This window comes from Macrosteles quadrilineatus, unplaced genomic scaffold, assembly GCF_028750875.1.
Source record: "Macrosteles quadrilineatus isolate MER2022 unplaced genomic scaffold, UCM_ALF_1.0 Scaffold_2__2_contigs__length_208266976, whole genome shotgun sequence".
In the NCBI taxonomy this organism is placed as follows: domain Eukaryota; kingdom Metazoa; phylum Arthropoda; class Insecta; order Hemiptera; family Cicadellidae; genus Macrosteles; species Macrosteles quadrilineatus.
This window is the reverse complement of record NW_026542595.1, coordinates 170534044-170552202: the sequence shown is the minus strand read 5'-3', so window position 1 is coordinate 170552202 and position 18159 is coordinate 170534044. Positions and strand designations below refer to the sequence as shown.

Here is an 18159-nt window from a genome sequence, read left to right as displayed (position 1 = left end):
CTTCATAACTTAATATGTCGGAGATTACAAAGTCATTATTCACTGAATATTAAACTAACCCATCTCAAAAAAACTGTGCAATCTTGGAATCAGTGTACAATATTTTAAGCATATTGAATATTTTAATACATTTTTACAAATTAGTATCTTACAGGGAATTGCATTGTTCTGTGTTTAATTAATTTTATAGAGAAGTAGTAAAATATGCACAGAAGAATAATACAAAAACTTGTATGTAGTTGGTTAAGTTTTAACATACATAGTTCAAGGAGAGTGTTAGGCTGGTCTAGTGGTAGAAAGCGTGGCTTCAGCCTCCAAGACCCATGGTTCAATTCATGCCAATCACTATTGTCAACTACTTTAGCTATGAAATTTGATCGTCTCGGTCTAGCTTAAATCTATGTGTAAAACAGTTCTGGACCCTTAAGTCCTTGAATGTTAAGGGACATGATAAAGTACAAAAGTAAATGTGTTGCAGGTTTAAAATGAGTCAAAAACCGTCAAATATACCTTCGATTGGTTCTACAAATTATTCATTTAACCCCCTCTACCAGTTAATTATACTGTTTTATGATATGTCTCTTTTAGATAGCCTTAGTATTATTTAAACTACTAAACAATTTATGGCAGTGCAAATGGGCTGTTTAAAAAGCTATACCTGTATCATCCTACTAATATTATAAATGAGAAAGTTTGGATGTATGGATGTATGGATGTATGGATGTATGTTTGTGACAAGTGAACGCGAAAAATACTGGTCGGATTGGGCTGAAATTTGGCATGATGATAGCTCACATTCCCGATTAACATATAGGCATATTCTTATTTCAAAAATCCTTTCGGGCTCCGCCCCAGTGGCTCTGGAGTTTCCCATGTTAACCTTATGAGAAATGAAATTATTGAATCTTAACAGCTGTTTCAATTAAACAAGTTGGTTCTGTTCTGTGATGTTCAATAGCATTAAAGTTACAAAAATTACCAACAGGGTGCAGCACTATTATTTCTTTTACATTTATGACAACAGCTAATTTGCAACCAAAAGGTGAGTGAGCGTAGCGAACGAGCTCCAACCTAAAGGTGAGTGAGCGTAGCGAACAAACTTCAACCAGGACGTGATTGAGCCATGCGAACAAGATAATCTTGAAAATTAAGAAGTTAAACGGGGCAAAGCCCGCGGGTTACAGCTAGTATTTCATAAAGTTAATATTATTATGTAGATATTTTATTCAAAGCTTTTTTATGTTTTCTTTCAGTCGTAAAATAGACGTACACAACTAATAATCTAAAATTTGAAATAATTTTGGTTTTGAGTACAACATGATATATCAATAGAGTTATAGTGCTGCGTCATATCAAATATATTTTTACAAACTAATAAAAATATACATTGTTTATGAAACTTAACAGAACATATTTATTTTTTTGTAAACTAGCTTCTGTTTAGCTTCCATCTCAGTAAATATTATAAACACTTTCAAAATTGTTTGCGAAACACATATTTCAATCTTGCAAATGTCAGTTATAAGACTTGAGCAATATTTAAGTCTTCGAAATACATCTCTCTTGTCAAAAACATTGTTTTAAATCCTTTTTTGTTGGAATAATCGTGTAAGTAATTGAATTATATAACTATTGAACGATAATCCGAAGTAATAAACTCTTGTTTTACACAATATTGTAAAAATTCTTCTCTTGCTTCAAACATTTTGTCCGGTGGAGGTTCATCTGTAAAAATAAATAAAATAATTGTATTATAACTAAATTATTCAATAGAAAATTAATGATATGACGGTTTTACTTTACTTGCTCACTTGCACATTGTTTTTTATGGAATTGTCACAATTGAGTTTTAAATTTCTATTTTGTTCTAGTTTCCAATACTAAATTCACATTTTCTTTTTGGATCCATATTATGTATTTGTAGCTGGGTAATTGTACCAGGGAAAGATATTATGTGTACAGATAAATGTATTGTAATTTTTACTTATACATTTTATATCTGTATTTATATTTATATTGTCATCCATTCATCAAACTTTAATTTTATTTTGTTAAATTGTCTATTTATGTTGTTTTGGCAGTTTAGTTGTCTACTTGTATTGTTTTTGTTATTAAATTTATGTTATTGTTTGTGTTGTTAAATCGTCTTTCCATATTATTTTCGTTGTTAAATTGTCTATTTATATTTTTTTCTTATAGATCGTCTAAATAAAAATGTTTTTGTTGTTTAATTGCTACTATATTTATATTGTTGTTCACTTAAAATACTGGTATACTGTATTACGTCCTTAATAAATCTTTGTATTATTAACTTGACCAAGCAAAGCACTAAGCAGTATTGTTATATTGTATTTATCTTATTATTATTATAAATTAATATTATACATTCTATTATAAACCAACAATTTCATTCCACTGTTGCAAAATGACATTTGCCGTAGGTTATAACTTTATATAATGCCTACGTGTTATAAATCATTATTAAGGGTTTTTTTTAATAGCCTAATTGTAGCTTGTTTAAATAATATTACGAATAAAGTCTCCATAATAATGAAGAAGATTGCATTTACTGTACAGAACCGGTAATTTGGCTAAAGTGTAAAAACAGAATCTAAAAAATGTATAATTAAGTTGGTGTTTAAAACTAATTCTGTATTACTGGATATGCTAATACAATTCTTATAAGTAAATAATTTGGCTATAGCCACCCTTCGATTTATAAACAAATATATGTAACTAAAGAGCTAGTTCCTTTTTATATATTGAAAAATGTAATTTTAAAGATAGAATTATATGAAAAAAACAATTAATTTACGATAAAACTATCGTACGTACCAGAGAAGGTCCCTAGAGCGACTATGAGGAGACTACATCTTTCAAGATATTTGTACTTCATCGGTAATGACGGCGTTAATGATGCACCCCTGCCTTCGTATATTCTCCCATCTTCATCTATTAGAAAACTGAAAAGATAATGAAAACGGTCTGATTATTACAACAGAAGTTTTATTGATAATTCTTTTAGACTGTTTTTTTTTTCGTAAATTGGCTTATTGCTAGGTGTGAAAATCTTTGTAAGTAAATGTAAAGTAATGACCAGTGTAAATCATTGATGTAGACAAGTGCCAAGAAATAGGGAAACTGTTGTATAGCAAAACATTAAATATCCTAATTTGGTGTAATTTAACAGTGCTATATGCGTACACCGTTGAAACAGTAAAAAATTTGTGTAAATTCTATCAGTCAAAAGGTGTTAATGCTAATAAAACAGCTTTCATAAATCCTATCAACATAAAAAAAATTGACTTTCACAAGTCTAGCGAACTATTAAAGAAATAATTCTTAGTTTTTTTTTTTTTATGAAAGTGTTTCTAAGGAGGTTCAATTCCTCTTTAGGATTACATGTTGGCTGTCGTACAATTGAACAGAAGGTATAAACCAATATGATTCGTATTTAGTCTCAAAGTTGCTAAGACCAGCCCATAAACTAAAACTAAAAATGTCTTACCACAAATAAAATAGTCTCATGTAATGTTGCCCAAGTAGATCAATCTACATTGAAAATATGTTAACATGGAAATGGGTATCATATTACTTAAAAATACAAATTAATTAATTTATTAAATTAACTTAAAAATGTCAAATAAGTCATTAGTTAACTTGGTGTCTTGACGAGACAAGTAGCCCCTTTTCTTCTTTTTTTTAAGAAAATTGAAGATAGTCAATAACTTTCCAAAGAGGAAAACACAAAAAAAGAAGCTGAAAATGTTTTGCAACTAATGCTATTCTATCTAATTAACCATATCCTCATCTAATACTAGGCCGCGGGGTTGGTGGCAACGTCGCACTGGGCAGCCCATCATTGCCATGGCAAAACAGTAAAAAAAAAACAAACTTGTAAACATAGACATTGGGCAAAAACTCCCATTATGAATTAGTGCAACAGCTGTTTCGGGTAGACTTCCGTATCTGTTGGCACGAAAAACCGAATGAAAATATCAATTATTCGATTGTTTCATTCGATATATCGTTTGGTTAGTTAGGTTAGGTTTACCTTACCTAACTAATTAAACGATATATCGAACAATCGATATATCGATCGATATTTTCATTCGGTTGTTTGTGCCAACAGGTACGGAAGTCTACCTGCTGTTTCAGTAGGCCTGGGCTGCGGCGTTGCCACTTTTGACTCACCACGGCCTTGTCTTAGAGGAGGCTTTGACTAAACCCGTTCAGCATCTTAAAAGACAAACCTGTAGGAAAGATCTGAATGTTTCTTTATTCTAATGTGTTTGACCTGTTCCCGTCTAAGGTAATGAAGGCAATCGTAACCACTACATGGTTCTTGTCTTGAATACGACATAAACACGTTGTTCGGTATTTCTCTCAGCTGAATTGGGTTTAGGGGCTCCAACGCCTCCCAGGCACTCCTACTGATGATCTCCAGCATCTGACTGGGCAGAGGAAAAGAGTTTGATTGGATAAATACAATTAATGTATGACCTTTCAGCTTATAATAAGGTTACGTGTCTTTTGTTCGTCCACAGTCTTTTAATTCGTCTGAAGTATGACAAAAGGTACGTAACCTATCATAACATTCTTAATATCAATCTTGCTGGCAAAAATGTGTAAACCTATAATGTAGAGTCAGTTTATATTGCCTGAAGATTTGTAATTTTATTACTTTAAAGGTAAGCTCACAAATTCAGGTGGGTTAAAAAATCTGGTCAGAGTTTCATCATAATATAGCGAATAGTTCATTGAACGAGTGATGGGATTTAGGTACCTTAAGGACAAAAGTCTAACGGTCTAAATACTTGACCAAGCCAACAGTATGCCTAAGAATAGAATGTTAAGGATTCTCGCCAAAGAATAAAAGTGGTTTAGCATTTTAAATTGAAATACAGGATTGTCATAAAAAAAAATCTTCTGGACTGCCTCTCTTAAATAATTTAGAAGATAAAATATATCTAGAATATACAAATAGTCTCTTAATATTAAGGTATTTAAACTGCCTTGATTGTAAAGATTTAGGATGGGCACATTAGGATCAGCTATAAGTATGGGGAAATGTGTTTATTGTCTTTATAAACAACAAAAATGCATGCTTGAATATTAGTATACAATAAATACGGTAAATTATAAGTTTGTTGTTTCGTAATTCGTTTAACAAAGTGACTTGTTAAGGAATCAATTAGTACATATAACAATAATATATTCATTGTAGCTATTATTTACACTTTGGAATCACAGTACAACATTTTAAACATTTAGTTATTATATTACATAGATTTAAGGAAACATAATGCTGTTGGAGGGAGATACTTCACAAGATTACTAAGCTAAGGTTTCCACTAAGCATGTATTTTGTATGTGCCGAATAATACGAACAATGTAATGATGATTGTATGAGAGAAAAAATCTTAAAACCAAAATCTAAATTAAATTGTAAGTGTCTGAAAATGATCTCTATTTCTCACTAGTTTCGTCTCACATTATGACTAGCAAACTATGAAATACTTCACTTACCTGTGTATCAGCTTCTACTTTTATTTTAAATTAGCATTTTCACTTACAACCGAACTAACAAAAATTTACAATATTGTGGTAAACCATAATATATGTTTAAGAAACTCCCATTGCAAAATCTACATATTATACAAAATTCACAGTGAGAATCAAGCTTCATTAAGTTTAGAAGCAGGCTGGGTTGACAGTTACATAATGTTCAGCTTTTTTGTGGGGGGGGGGAAATGTTATGAAATTGATAACGTAAATGAACCTATCAAAATATTTAAATTATCTCTCAGTGAGTAGAAATTCGAAACACAACCTATATCATCTGGCTTTAATACAAGTACATTTTATAAAATCAAAATTTTATTTTTTTATTTCGATTACTTAACTAAGTGGTTAAATTATTTTGTATAAATTGTTATAAATATTTGTAGTGGTCTTTTTGTGAGTGAATACATTTGTGCACATAGAAAAATATATTCATAAACGAAAACTATGTGAGTGGTGTGAGAACAATGATAGTTTAAATGTTACTTATACAAAAATAAACTAAAATTATTGTAAAATATCACCACGATTAATTGATATCTGAAAATATGAAATCGTGTCAGTTGAACGAGTATTTTCCTTCGTGTAATAAAAGTCATATTTGATTTTGGTTTTATTACATTCAGGTAAGTATTATCCTCATTTCTTTTTGTATCAAATATGATTTCAAAATATTCAAACCAAGACATCGTTTTCTAAGTATTTAAATGTTGGTTGCAATTCTATAGTGTTACTATTTGAACTAATATAATTGTGCATAAACTATGTTTTACATATTTCCTTACTATCATCTACTTGACCCTTTCATCTTATATGTCACAACCAATATTAGGCCTTACAAAAGGTTGACCATCCCAATATTGACAGAATATGTGATTTTTTTATGACTTGGAAAACAAAGCTGAAGTTTTCTTACTAAACAACGGTTCTGTGATAGTTTAGAGCCTCCTTTGTTGGTATTGTAGACCTTAAAAATACAATAATTTGAATTTCTATTAAACTAATCAACCAATTAGTAAAGCTTATTTTCTCTCATCCCTTTCTATTTTGGAATGAACATACACTATAACAGTCTAACAAAACATCTTGCTGTAAATTGGTGATTTAGTGAGTCGCTGGCTCAAAATCAGTGGAAGGCACAAAGTAGTGATGTCGTGGTTTCGGGTCCTGGTACCTAGCACTACTTTTTACCATTACAGTCCGTCTTTGCACTGTACCGGTTTGTCCCTTGCTTTGCTGGATACGTTCAATCACAGAGAATATACCATTGGTGGTCTATTGTCCGTGGTCCCACCCACAGGACTAAGGCTTATGTAGACGGGCAATAGCTAAACGTAAAGATGTAGCCAAACTCTTAAAATTAAGAAACAAAATAAAAATCTATATTTATAAATAACAACCTCTGAAACGCCAAAGTCAAAAAAGGTAACATGATTTTCACATATTATTTCACATTTAAAAAATATCCCTGCAGCCATAAATGTCTTCAATATGTTCACGCATTTTTCAGTCACATCTCACAATGTTCGAAGTGATAACAAGAGATGTTTGGCAAGCTGAGGTCACTTTTGACGAACAACCACTTGAACGACCCGCAGGCCATGTATTCTACACCTTGACCGACTGTTCGCCATGCTTCGGAGTTGATCAATGTGCCGCCACCTTGAGGGCACTGCAGAGGCGATATGTGATGATCAAACAGATGATCGACATACCGTACAAGTGAGCTGATCTGGTTTACGTTTAAAGTACGATGTGTTTGAAAATGAATATAGAAAATATTCACGATGGATCACCTCGCATTAGATAGATATACTTTTACTTGATAGGTTAACATGAGATGGACTCCGAACCACTGGCCATTACCAGATACAAGGGTAAAAAATATCTCATAGTTTGGTAATCCTGTTTTCTTTACTCCATTGTCAGTCAGTATATGCTTTGTTGTCCACAAGGTTTAGTCTTATCGGGGATTTATTTTGAGCGCCTGGTACAACGCTCTAACCACTAAACCAACCTTGTTTTATAAGAAATGACGTCCATATAATGCGAAAGAACATTCACAAAGTTTGGCCTAAAAGATATTGAGTTAAGTTTTTATTAAGGGTAGTTTTGAACACAGTAATTTTAAGGTAACTCAGTCTCAAATGCTAGTTGCATCGAACATTTACATATATTGTGTACTTTGAAAGAGGCCACGATATGTTAGGAACCTCAATGTAACGAAGCAATTGACATACTATGAAAGGTTTATTTTATTTTAGTTACTGACTTGAAGTTGAAACAGTTTCACGATATACCAACATAATAATGCTTACTAAACTGAATGTATTCATATTCAGGCTAGTCATGTATAAAAGTTCTTTTACACCTGTTAAACAGTTGCAACGTTTACATGCTGCTTGATAATTTTGCTACTGAAAATTGTACTATAATTTATTAGACCTTTAACTTCCATTTTCCCATGCGCAGTTTCATGATAGGCGGGGATGGGAGAGTGTATGAGGGCCGTGGATGGGGCATCGCCCCCGACCTGCCCAAAAGAATCCAAAACTTCGAGGACAATGCTTTCAATTTGCTCTTCATGATGAACAACATTGGAGGTATGAAAAATAAAACTATTATACATTTGTTTGCTGTTGTGTTACCTAAAGAATTATTCAATGTAGTGAAAGATTAACGAAAAGATTATGAAAGATGTGAAAATTTACATTATGTCATGCGTTGTTTCGATTTTGGATTATATAGGTGTTTTAACAGAAGCATAGTTTTATATTCTTAATCATAGTTAAATTTTAAATATACTTATAATAAATATTTATTTCACTAAAACTACAATTTAAAGGGTGAAGACAATAACACTTAAAGTACTCGTCTTAGCGATTGTTGATACGTGTGTTATTTAATCAGAAGAAAAGAAATATCTCATTAAACAATTAAAATCACGTACGACAGTGTTTTTGTTTGGATAATATTTCTTTGGTTTTAAATTATTTGAAACAAAAAAATCTATAAGAAAATAAAAAAAAGTAAAAGATAACTGTACAATATTTTATTACTAATTTATTTTTTCATCAATCACCTTGTATGTTGCAGAACCCGTTCCTAGAGCAATGCTTGAGATAAAGGACGAAATTATTAAGTACGGCATCCAACATGATTTGATTGTAAGACTACCAAAACTGCATAAACCTATCAGACAGGTGTTGTAGGGTAGCTGTGTATACTCAGTGATACAGAGGGGCTGAAAATTTTATAACATGTTCTAGCTTTCCGTACTTATAGAACTGGACTGTTCGTGAAACCATCGTCTTCATACGAATAATAAATCGTTATCAAATTTACAGAATATTATCGATTTCTAAGTCTCTCCGAAATTGGTATTTCGAGGGTTAACTATTTCATTTTGATATGTGTAATGTAAAACAGACTGTTAAAACTATACGAAAAAAAAATTAAATTAGTTTATGTTGTTAATTAATATTTTCGTTCAAATTTTCGTTCAATTTTTATCACATAATCGTCTATGAAATAACGAACAGCTGTTCGGATCAAGATTATGTCTATTTGCCATTGATCATGGGCAAAGATAGTCTAAGATAAAATTTATGGTTACTATACAAATTTGTATGGACGAGGGAATGAGTTTAATTACTTAAGACAGTAAGTGCTATTCAAGTTAAATTTATGACTTTTGATGATCATAGAAACTTACCCAAGGGTGTTCTAAGCTTAAAATGAAATTGGAAGCCAAACCTACTTCTAACTGCTATTGTTTTTCTTTTGCCGTTGTTTTTGTTTTTCAAAATTATTGTGTATTGGGTTAAACATAATTAAGAGTCATTCGAGGCTATCGATCTTCTTGTGTGATTTTTAACAGCTGCTGAAGAGTTAATTATCATCAAAACATATTTTTCCAAGCACCAAAGTGACTGTAATTTAAATATCTAGGACATGGTGGGAGTAAAAATGTTCTTTGTAGTTTTATATTGTTTTCCAAGAGAGTCCATGGAAGCAAACGGCCATCTTGGGTTGGCCCGCCATAAGAGCAATGTTAATTTCGTTAATTTCAAACAGTTGCCGGAGATTTATTTACCCTCTCAAAATATTTTTTTTCAAATACGAAAGTGATTGTAATTTAAATATTTAGTGCACTGTGAGATTATAAATTGTTTTTGTAGTTTTTGTAACTGTTTTATGAGTTAGAACGTTTAGCTAAGGACTCTTAAACATGAATCCAATACCCAACCCAGAATAACTTCAGAACGTGTGACCTCCCCCACTGTTAAGCCCTTGTGTATTAAAAGTTCTTTAAGTCTGTAAAAGTGTTAACCAACTTCATGTAGTTCCAACAACTAAAGAAATTTTTTATTGTATAACTTCTGGATATTCGTATCACATAAACGTCTATTGGTTGGTTTTATTGCAAGTATTTTGAACATTGAAATCTTTACCACGTTGTAATGGTACTGGAAAATTGTGAAACGTTCTACTATTGTTATTTACGGTTTTATCTTATGTATATGTGTTTATAAGTACCATTAAATAAAATATAGAAAAAGATATTATTATTATTATTTTCACTTTTGTGATTTTTTCTTTGGTTATTTATTTTTATTTCGGTTATTTATAATGTTTATAATGAATATTATAAATCTTTTTTATAAAGGTAAATTTTAAATGTTTACTAAACTTTATGAAGATTTTTATCGCTACGTCCAATAACGATAATAGTTGTCGAACAAAGTATTAGCTATAACATACGACGCCGGTGTTAAAAGCTGGTAGGTTATAGCTTTAGAGGAACTTACCTTAATGACATTTTGATGGTTATTTTAGACCTAACCAGTCAGCAGCTCGACAAGTGCCGGCCATTAAACTAAGATCCATCCCATATAAACACTTACTTACGTTCCTTGTGCAGTGTTTATAGCCCTTATAAACTATATGTGTAAAAGTACTAATGAAAAAAGTTTTGCATAATGAATACTTATATTGTTTCATGTATTATGGAATTGGGGTTATTTAAATGGGTAAATAGACAATCGTAGGAGTTTTAAGAGGGGAATTGTCTTTGAAATCAGTATATACTTTCTTAAATCGTAAACAATGAGAAGGTTTGAATATTTTATTTTACTTAAAACTTAATTGTGTATATTTTGAATACATTTAATTGATTATGTCCTACCTTCACGATGCTAGTTCCAGCCCGGAACAGTTTTGCACATTGCTCCAGGTTAGTCCTAGTGGGTTGCAGCATTATTACATGGTAAAATCCATTGGTGATTTGCGGGATTTGAACCCAAGACCTCGGGCACCGAGGCCCCTAAGCCAGTACCTGTTACTGTTTGAGAATCAGACAGCGACCAAAGAATTAACATTTTTAATTCTGTGGTCGCTGGACTTAGATGATAATTGATTTAAGTTATAGTTTATGTAACAGCTTTGTTTTATTTTTATCTGCCCTCGATCCTTACCTGATTTCATACCCCTGTTTCTCCATATACGTAAAATAGTTAATAACTTGGTGCAAATATTTTTTACCTTGTACCTTAATTTAAAATTATTTTCTATCAACGAAGAATATTTTACCAATAGTTAGGTAGAGGATTTTTTAAAGAATTGTTCAATACTGTAAACAACAGTACCATCGAGGGAGAAAAAAGTTAAATTTTCAAATATGTAGTTTCAACCATAAATAACTTCGATGAGATTGTAAAATGGAGGCAATCGCGAGACGAAATCAGATTTCGCTTCGAAACGGATCAGCTTTTACTGATTACATTCGTCAAACGGTCCACCATAGTTCGATTTCTTTTAACTTTATTGTTTCTGATCGGGGCATTCATAAGTGAAAACAGGGTTTGGTGTAAACAAACAAAATGTGTTTCTGTGAATGTCTATACTTAGGTGATAAAGGATAAAGGGTGTATACAGTAATAGTCAGGTATTCTCAGTGTTACCACAAGTTCGTTGAGGTACATTTATACACATTACATCTTTATTCCAATTTAAATCAAACACAGTATATTCAATTTACAGTTTTGAATTAATATACTTTAAAATATCGACAATTTGAATATTAATATTTATTTTAGTAAGGCACCAGTGCCTTAAAAGCTTCTACGAGTGTCGAAAAAGGATTAGGTTCGCATAATGCTAGCGGCACACCGTACTATAAATACTGTTTCAGGTAAAAGTAGTAAATAATTACAAATCTTTGAGCAATACTGGATAGTTTATTACAACATTTAAATCAAAATTAAGGAAATTTTAAAATCTCCCTTATTTTTATTATTACTGTCAGTAATGGATAATCAATAGCAATTTTTGCACATATATTATTTCAAATTAAACACTCAACGATTCTTTGGTTTATATGGAAATGTAAAAAAATAATACAATCCGTCTGACTCTTACTTTTATGGCGTCTATTTCACTACAACTATAAGAAATTTTCAAAATCTTGCAATACACTTTTCTGCAACTGTTGGTTAGAAGGATTATTTGATGTTTTGTCGAAGGTCAGCTGATCAACAATTACTTCTAAAATTTGAATTGAAAAAGGCTAGTTGTCAAAACAGTTACGAGTTAAAAAAATGTGTAATATTAATTATATTCAGTTACGTCTAGTTTAGTGTTATGAGAGAGAGAACTTCTCACCTTTTTGATGGGTTCAATTCCTGCTATTTAAATATTGTTATTTACTATGTAATGATGCTGTGACCGAGTGACTCGGAACCCATTCGGAAACAGGATTATGCAGTGGAATGACACAGATCTCTTGGTACAAAATTGGTATCTTTATTTAACATCTCTCTCCTTTGAATACATAAAATATACTGATGTTTCCAAGTTTATTGATAGTAAAAAATGTATTTTACAGAGTTTTTATAAACAGTGGTTTATTATTCTATTTGCTCGACAATGGAAATGGCTATAAAAACAGAATAATGGTTGTAGAGGTACTGTAAAATAAGTATGTAAAATAAGCTGTAAAACTGTAACTAAAATAATTTTCTATAAAAAAAACTAAACATAATAAACATATAAATGTATAAGAGTTATATAAATTTGACTACTTTATAAAGATACATAAAGATTATATTTTATCAACGAAGCCATAAAGACTTAACATGGCAAAACGTGTGCTTTCTACAGCATAATAATTTATAAATGCACATAAACAACCGTACTAAAAGACTATCAACTTCATGACCGAATTACGACTAAACTTTATTATGTTTCAACTAAAACATAAACAACCTGTTTGAAGAATATCATTATGTGGAACATATAAGCAATATTATGATCTCAGCTTTCAATTGTTTTTCATCAATGGTTCTAAAACGTATACGACTCTACTCAATTCAATTATTTTATAAAATTAAGTTGGCACATAACACAAATAAAGAATTTAAATGACTATATTATAAAATATGTGAACTAAAAACATTGCTATCACAATAGCTATTTGTGTAACTAGTGCGAAGTGGCACTTTGTGCACACGAAAGGAATGTTTACTAAAAAGCATATAAATAATTAGTCTTTCAAACACTGTACAACACGTTTTAGGCTGGATTAAATCCAAACATTTAACGAAATGGGAAACGCTGCCCCAGCTGATCGTATTCGTTGTATCTTAAAGTGTTGCCAGCCTATTTCCAATTAAAAAAGTATTAAAAGTATTTCCAAGCGTACACGGATAACGTGGATAATAAAAAACCGGTGGTTTTGTTTTGTATGGTTGTAATACTGGTGTCCGACAAAGTAAAAACTGTGCGACAAATTAAAAAGTGTGCGCCAAAGTAAGTAAATGCAGAAATTAGGAGCTTTATGCATTATAATCAATGCAAGGAAGCCCACCTTTGTCGGGTGACTGTAGGAAAATAATATTGCATCACGTTACCAACTTAAACTCAAGAAAAATCATATTTATAATATGACTGGTTTAAACACCATGAACTCCAAAAGTATGATACAAACACAATTTAAATTGATTTCTGTTCTCAAAAATATTTTTGTATGGTTGACTTTGTGAATAATCATAATATAGTTATAGTAGGCTAGCTTAGTCCCACTTCACCATGCACATCAATATTCTTCCAAGTCACCTTCACCGACGGGCATTCCGGAGGGTGAATTCTGTTACCTTCGCGGATATTAAATCGTTGTATACTCCGTACTTAATGAGGTTGTCTTGTGCGTCGAGCATACAAGGGGGTGGTGAATCACCTGCGAAAACATACTTTATTGACTCAAACATACAAACATACAACATATTTTTAATAACGCTTACATTAAAATTGTTTTTATGTATTTTACATACAGCATAAACTGAAAAACTTGGTTAAATATACTGTAATGATGTTTGGTAAATTTTAACTTGAATAATAGGTCTATAAAGGGTTTGGGTTATTATTCCCGTAAATGATCAAAATCATTGTTGCAAAATGTACAAAGTGAAGCTTGTGTTTGTACACTACCCAGATTTAATCAACAATTCTTGGTCGCTACAAATGTCATGGTGTTGATGCCATTCTTTTTCTTTGATTTGGGAAAGACTATAAAATGATTCAAAAAGTTGGAGATGGTTAGAAGGCTAATCATAAAAGAACGATAAAAAGAAAGTGAAATAAAGTAAAACAAAATATCATAAATTGAAATAACATCAATTACAAAAAATAATACAATATCGAATGAAAAGGTTCGGAACGGTCTAGATTAGAATTGAATGTAATAAAAACAGAATTCAATAAGAAAAATCAAGGTGGATTAAGACAGTAAACATCAAAACCGAACGTTATTGATAGTAAAATGTTAAATGTAACTAAAAGTACGTATGTAAGTCGTTGTACCAATAGTCATATGTTGATATAAAGCGTTTAACGAAAATTAATAAGCCCTGTACCTGCATACACGTATTACGTGCCTAATACAAAACACTATTTTGTGTTTTTTGTTGAAATACTGGAGTGCGGGAAAGTAAACTGAGTGCGGCTAAGTAAAATGAGTGCGGAAAATTAAGTAATACAGGAATTGGCCACTTTGCGTGCTATAATAAATTCAAGAAAGCGATGTAAGGTGACTGACTGTAGGGACAATATATTTCCTTACCTCTTAGCCCCCCGATGAAGGCAATGTATATGCTACTCCTGCCAAACTTTGTGTATCTAAAGGGGAGGGTGGGTTGTACTGTCCAGCCCCTTCCTTGGTACACTCGTCCATCTCCTCCTATCAGGAAACTGCAAAACATCTGCTGTCTGTTAACTTACGTTGGGTGTAAAAAGATCAGGAAAGTTGCCCTCGAAGATAGGGTTGAACCGTGATGATTGAAGAAGGGAGAGGAGCTAAGCTGTGAGAGTGAATCTTAAAAACAAATCTTTCCACATAAGAGCCGAAACTATAGTTGCGTTTGCAACAAAATTTGATTGCCTAGTAGCACGTATTTAAACCTTTTTTAAAAAAGAATCGAGACTGGTTACCAGAGAGATTCAATAACGGCATACTCTTAAAATTATAATTTCGACTATGTCTAAGTAGACAACTTTTGAAACTATAAAAGAGTCTAGTATTGCTTGGTTTAATTTTAAAACTTCGAATCATTGACAGTTTTCGTTCATATTTTAGATGGGTTTTTAGTGCAGTTGAGCAAAAACAAGAAAGTACTTTATAGCAATAAACCTGGTTTGGGCAAGTTTTTCCTGTTTCCAGATGTAAGTATCATCCATTTTGAAGGTAATAAAACTTTGCAGAAATGTTTTAATTATAATTAAAATAAGGATATCTTATAAAGTATATAAATGAATTCCAAGTTATATGGAATATAATGTGTGATAGTCATCAGACCCAAAGGTGAACCGTGAAGGTCATTTGCCTATTGGGCATGATAATGATGAGGATCCAATAAAAATCTGTCACTATTACCAATTTTTCATATACACTTATATTTAAAGTCTCGTTAAAACAGTAGAAGTGTAAATAAATGTTTCAAAAGAGTTATTAGACTATTTATTACCTGTTATTAGATTTTTATCTCGTGATCGTATATTTATCTATGTGATTCAACAATTGGTTGGAATGAAATTAAAGAGCCTAGTTTAATTTGTAAAAATGGTTCACAAGCGACAAACCAGTTCAAACGATTTATCCTTTAAGATAAACGTCCACTCTTTTTGCAGGGAATGAAAATACACATTTCGTTACACGAGTCCAATAGCACCGAATTCCACACCACCAAACACAAAATTAATCTCAATCCTCCGAATCCCATAGCTCCGAATTATTTGGATACTATGGGACGCCACTATTTAAAATCCCACTGCACCGAATCATAAATTTTGTCTCATAACACCGAACCTTTCAAACTCCTCATTATATTTCCTGTTCCGGTGACGACATCAGCGCATGCGCACGTCCCTCGTCACGCCTCACTGTGTACTTACTTGTATCTTATATCTGCCAAGTAGCCCGGCAGCTCTTGCATGTGTTGTAGTTGCAGTTGACAGATCAAATCTGAACAGCTGTCTGTATCACTACAAGTCCGTGTGTTTGTGGACGTGAAGAAGACGGAAGTAACTGGACTGTGTATCCGTTTCCGGTGGACCACATGGGCAGCTTTCCATGTTTGACGTGGGATAACCGGCATTTGGGTATTATATTCCATCTGTGGAAAAAGTGTATTTTGGATTTGTTTTGTTTAAGAAACACATAAATAAATATATGAAGGTAGGTATTAAGCCAAGTATGAAAGAGATGAGTGGCACGATCAAGACCGACATTTTCCTTAGACAGGGACAGGACTGCTATTTAATAGCCCATACAGCCAATGGCAACTAAGGGACCTACAGTTTATAGTGTAATCCGAATTGGTCTAATTATCAAGATAGTACTGCGGATAGCCGTAGTACTCAATAGTACGGGTATTAAACCATCGTTGTAAAAGAAAGATTGTGTCAGAGCACGTACAGTCTTATTTTCAATCATATGGCAAAACAAAAGCAGGAAACGTCACTGAATCTTGCATCTTTAATGCAGTTTTTATCATGATTGTACATAATTATCGTTTTAATAGTATTATTTAAATTATATATGCGTTTATTTATCAACACGGTTATAGTCATCGTGGTTAAAATGCAACACTTGGCGTTTATTTTGAAAACTATAATGTCCAGTATTGTTGAATAGAAATTTCACATCGCCTCATGCGGTACAAGTTATGTGACACATGCGTGTAAGTAACCCATCGCTTTCAATACATTTTCAATACATTTTTCATATATAAGTACAATATATTCTACAAGAAGACATCAAATGACATGGCTTTCAACGAAATATGCAACATCCAACCTTTTATTTTAATCCAACCTTTGTGCGCCTGTGCGGCCCTTTGAAGGCTGATTAAAAGAGGATGTAATGTATTTTATCAACAATTTAGGATTTGAAAACCTAATATATAAGTATATACAATAGTAAATGTTTAAATAATGAAAGTATTTAAAAATACCTAAGCAATATATCTTGTTGAAAACCCATCCTATCTTACAACAATATGTTTCAACCATTAAAAAATCACATTTTAGTCATATGTTAGGAGGAACTAAAAAGTATGTTTGTTTAATGAGTAATAATTATAATTTATCTGTAACTTTGATTATCTATGGAATAAAGCAACAAGCTATAAACTATGGAGGTAATGCTATTTTAATTTCATTAAATCATGAATTTATAAAATACTAACAAAAAATTATGGTTATTTTCGTTCAGCCTGTAAAACTATGTACGGTATAATTGACTTAAAATAATTATAATAAATACTTACTCCTATATGGCCGTAGCTCTTTTGAGAAATTTTTATACATTATCGTTAGCCAAACAACATTTTAACCTGTACTTTTAAACTAATAAAGTAAATAAGACTTTTAACCCGTCATTTCCAATTACTATTTCCAATTACTATCCACAATTTTTTTGTTTGTATTATCTTTTAAAAGTCAGTTACGTACATAGTGAGGTAATACTATTTTAAAACATGAGATAATACAACAGTTTTAGAAATTCTTGCCACAATAATAGATAACATACCACATCTTAACAATAAGGAAGTAGCCTATGTTTAACATTATTTATCATAATAAAAGAGACAATGTATTAGATCTGATGCTCTTAATATTTCTCCAGGGAGCGAGCTGGTCTAGTGGTAAGAGCGCGATACTTCGGCTCCAGAGGTCCCGGGTTCAAATCCCGCAAATCACAAATGGATTACACCTAAGTGATAATGCTGCAACCCCTAGGTCAAGCCTGAAGTAATGTGAAAAACAATTTCGGGCTTGTGCCTAGCGTCCTAGGACAAAAAAATTTATTTCACCATAGTAAGAAATGTTTTTATTACTGTTCATTTTTAAGACGTTATCATTAAAACTAACCTTCTAGTGTCAACAGTTATACCATTTAGAAATAATTTGAGGCTATGTTTAACCACTTTCCCAAAAACCACAGATCGCGGGGTTTTGGTCTTCGAGGGCCCGTGTTCAAATTCGCACTTTCTTTGGCTAACAATGTCGCATCCCTCTACAATTTGCATGTCACAGGTT

General features: G+C 31.9%; 3 protein-coding genes across 3 annotated transcripts; 1 reads left to right on the top strand and 2 right to left on the bottom strand.

The window, feature by feature from the left end:
• Positions 1 to 1348: 1348 nt before the first annotated feature.
• On the bottom strand, positions 1349 to 5711 carry LOC128988105 (peptidoglycan recognition protein 3-like). The gene is made up of 4 exons (XM_054409313.1): positions 5530 to 5711; positions 4254 to 4454; positions 2836 to 2963; positions 1349 to 1725 (listed from the first exon to the last, which is right to left on the bottom strand). Exons 2-4 carry the CDS (start codon positions 4448 to 4450, stop codon positions 1622 to 1624), a joined length of 429 nt encoding a protein of 142 aa, XP_054265288.1. The 5' UTR covers positions 4451 to 4454; positions 5530 to 5711; the 3' UTR covers positions 1349 to 1621.
• Positions 5712 to 5922: 211 nt separating this feature from the next.
• Positions 5923 to 9888, top strand: LOC128987603 (peptidoglycan recognition protein 3-like). Its single transcript, XM_054408545.1, has 4 exons — positions 5923 to 6191; positions 7076 to 7287; positions 8038 to 8168; positions 8662 to 9888. The coding sequence occupies exons 2-4, from the start codon at positions 7088 to 7090 to the stop codon at positions 8775 to 8777; spliced, it is 447 nt and encodes a 148-aa protein (XP_054264520.1). The 5' UTR covers positions 5923 to 6191; positions 7076 to 7087; the 3' UTR covers positions 8778 to 9888.
• A 3583-nt stretch (positions 9889 to 13471) lies between these two features.
• On the bottom strand, positions 13472 to 17485 carry LOC128988158 (peptidoglycan-recognition protein LF-like). Its single transcript, XM_054409389.1, has 4 exons — positions 17388 to 17485; positions 16012 to 16232; positions 14684 to 14811; positions 13472 to 13801 (listed from the first exon to the last, which is right to left on the bottom strand). Exons 2-4 carry the CDS (start codon positions 16230 to 16232, stop codon positions 13683 to 13685), a joined length of 468 nt encoding a protein of 155 aa, XP_054265364.1. The 5' UTR covers positions 17388 to 17485; the 3' UTR covers positions 13472 to 13682.
• Positions 17486 to 18159: the final 674 nt, after the last annotated feature.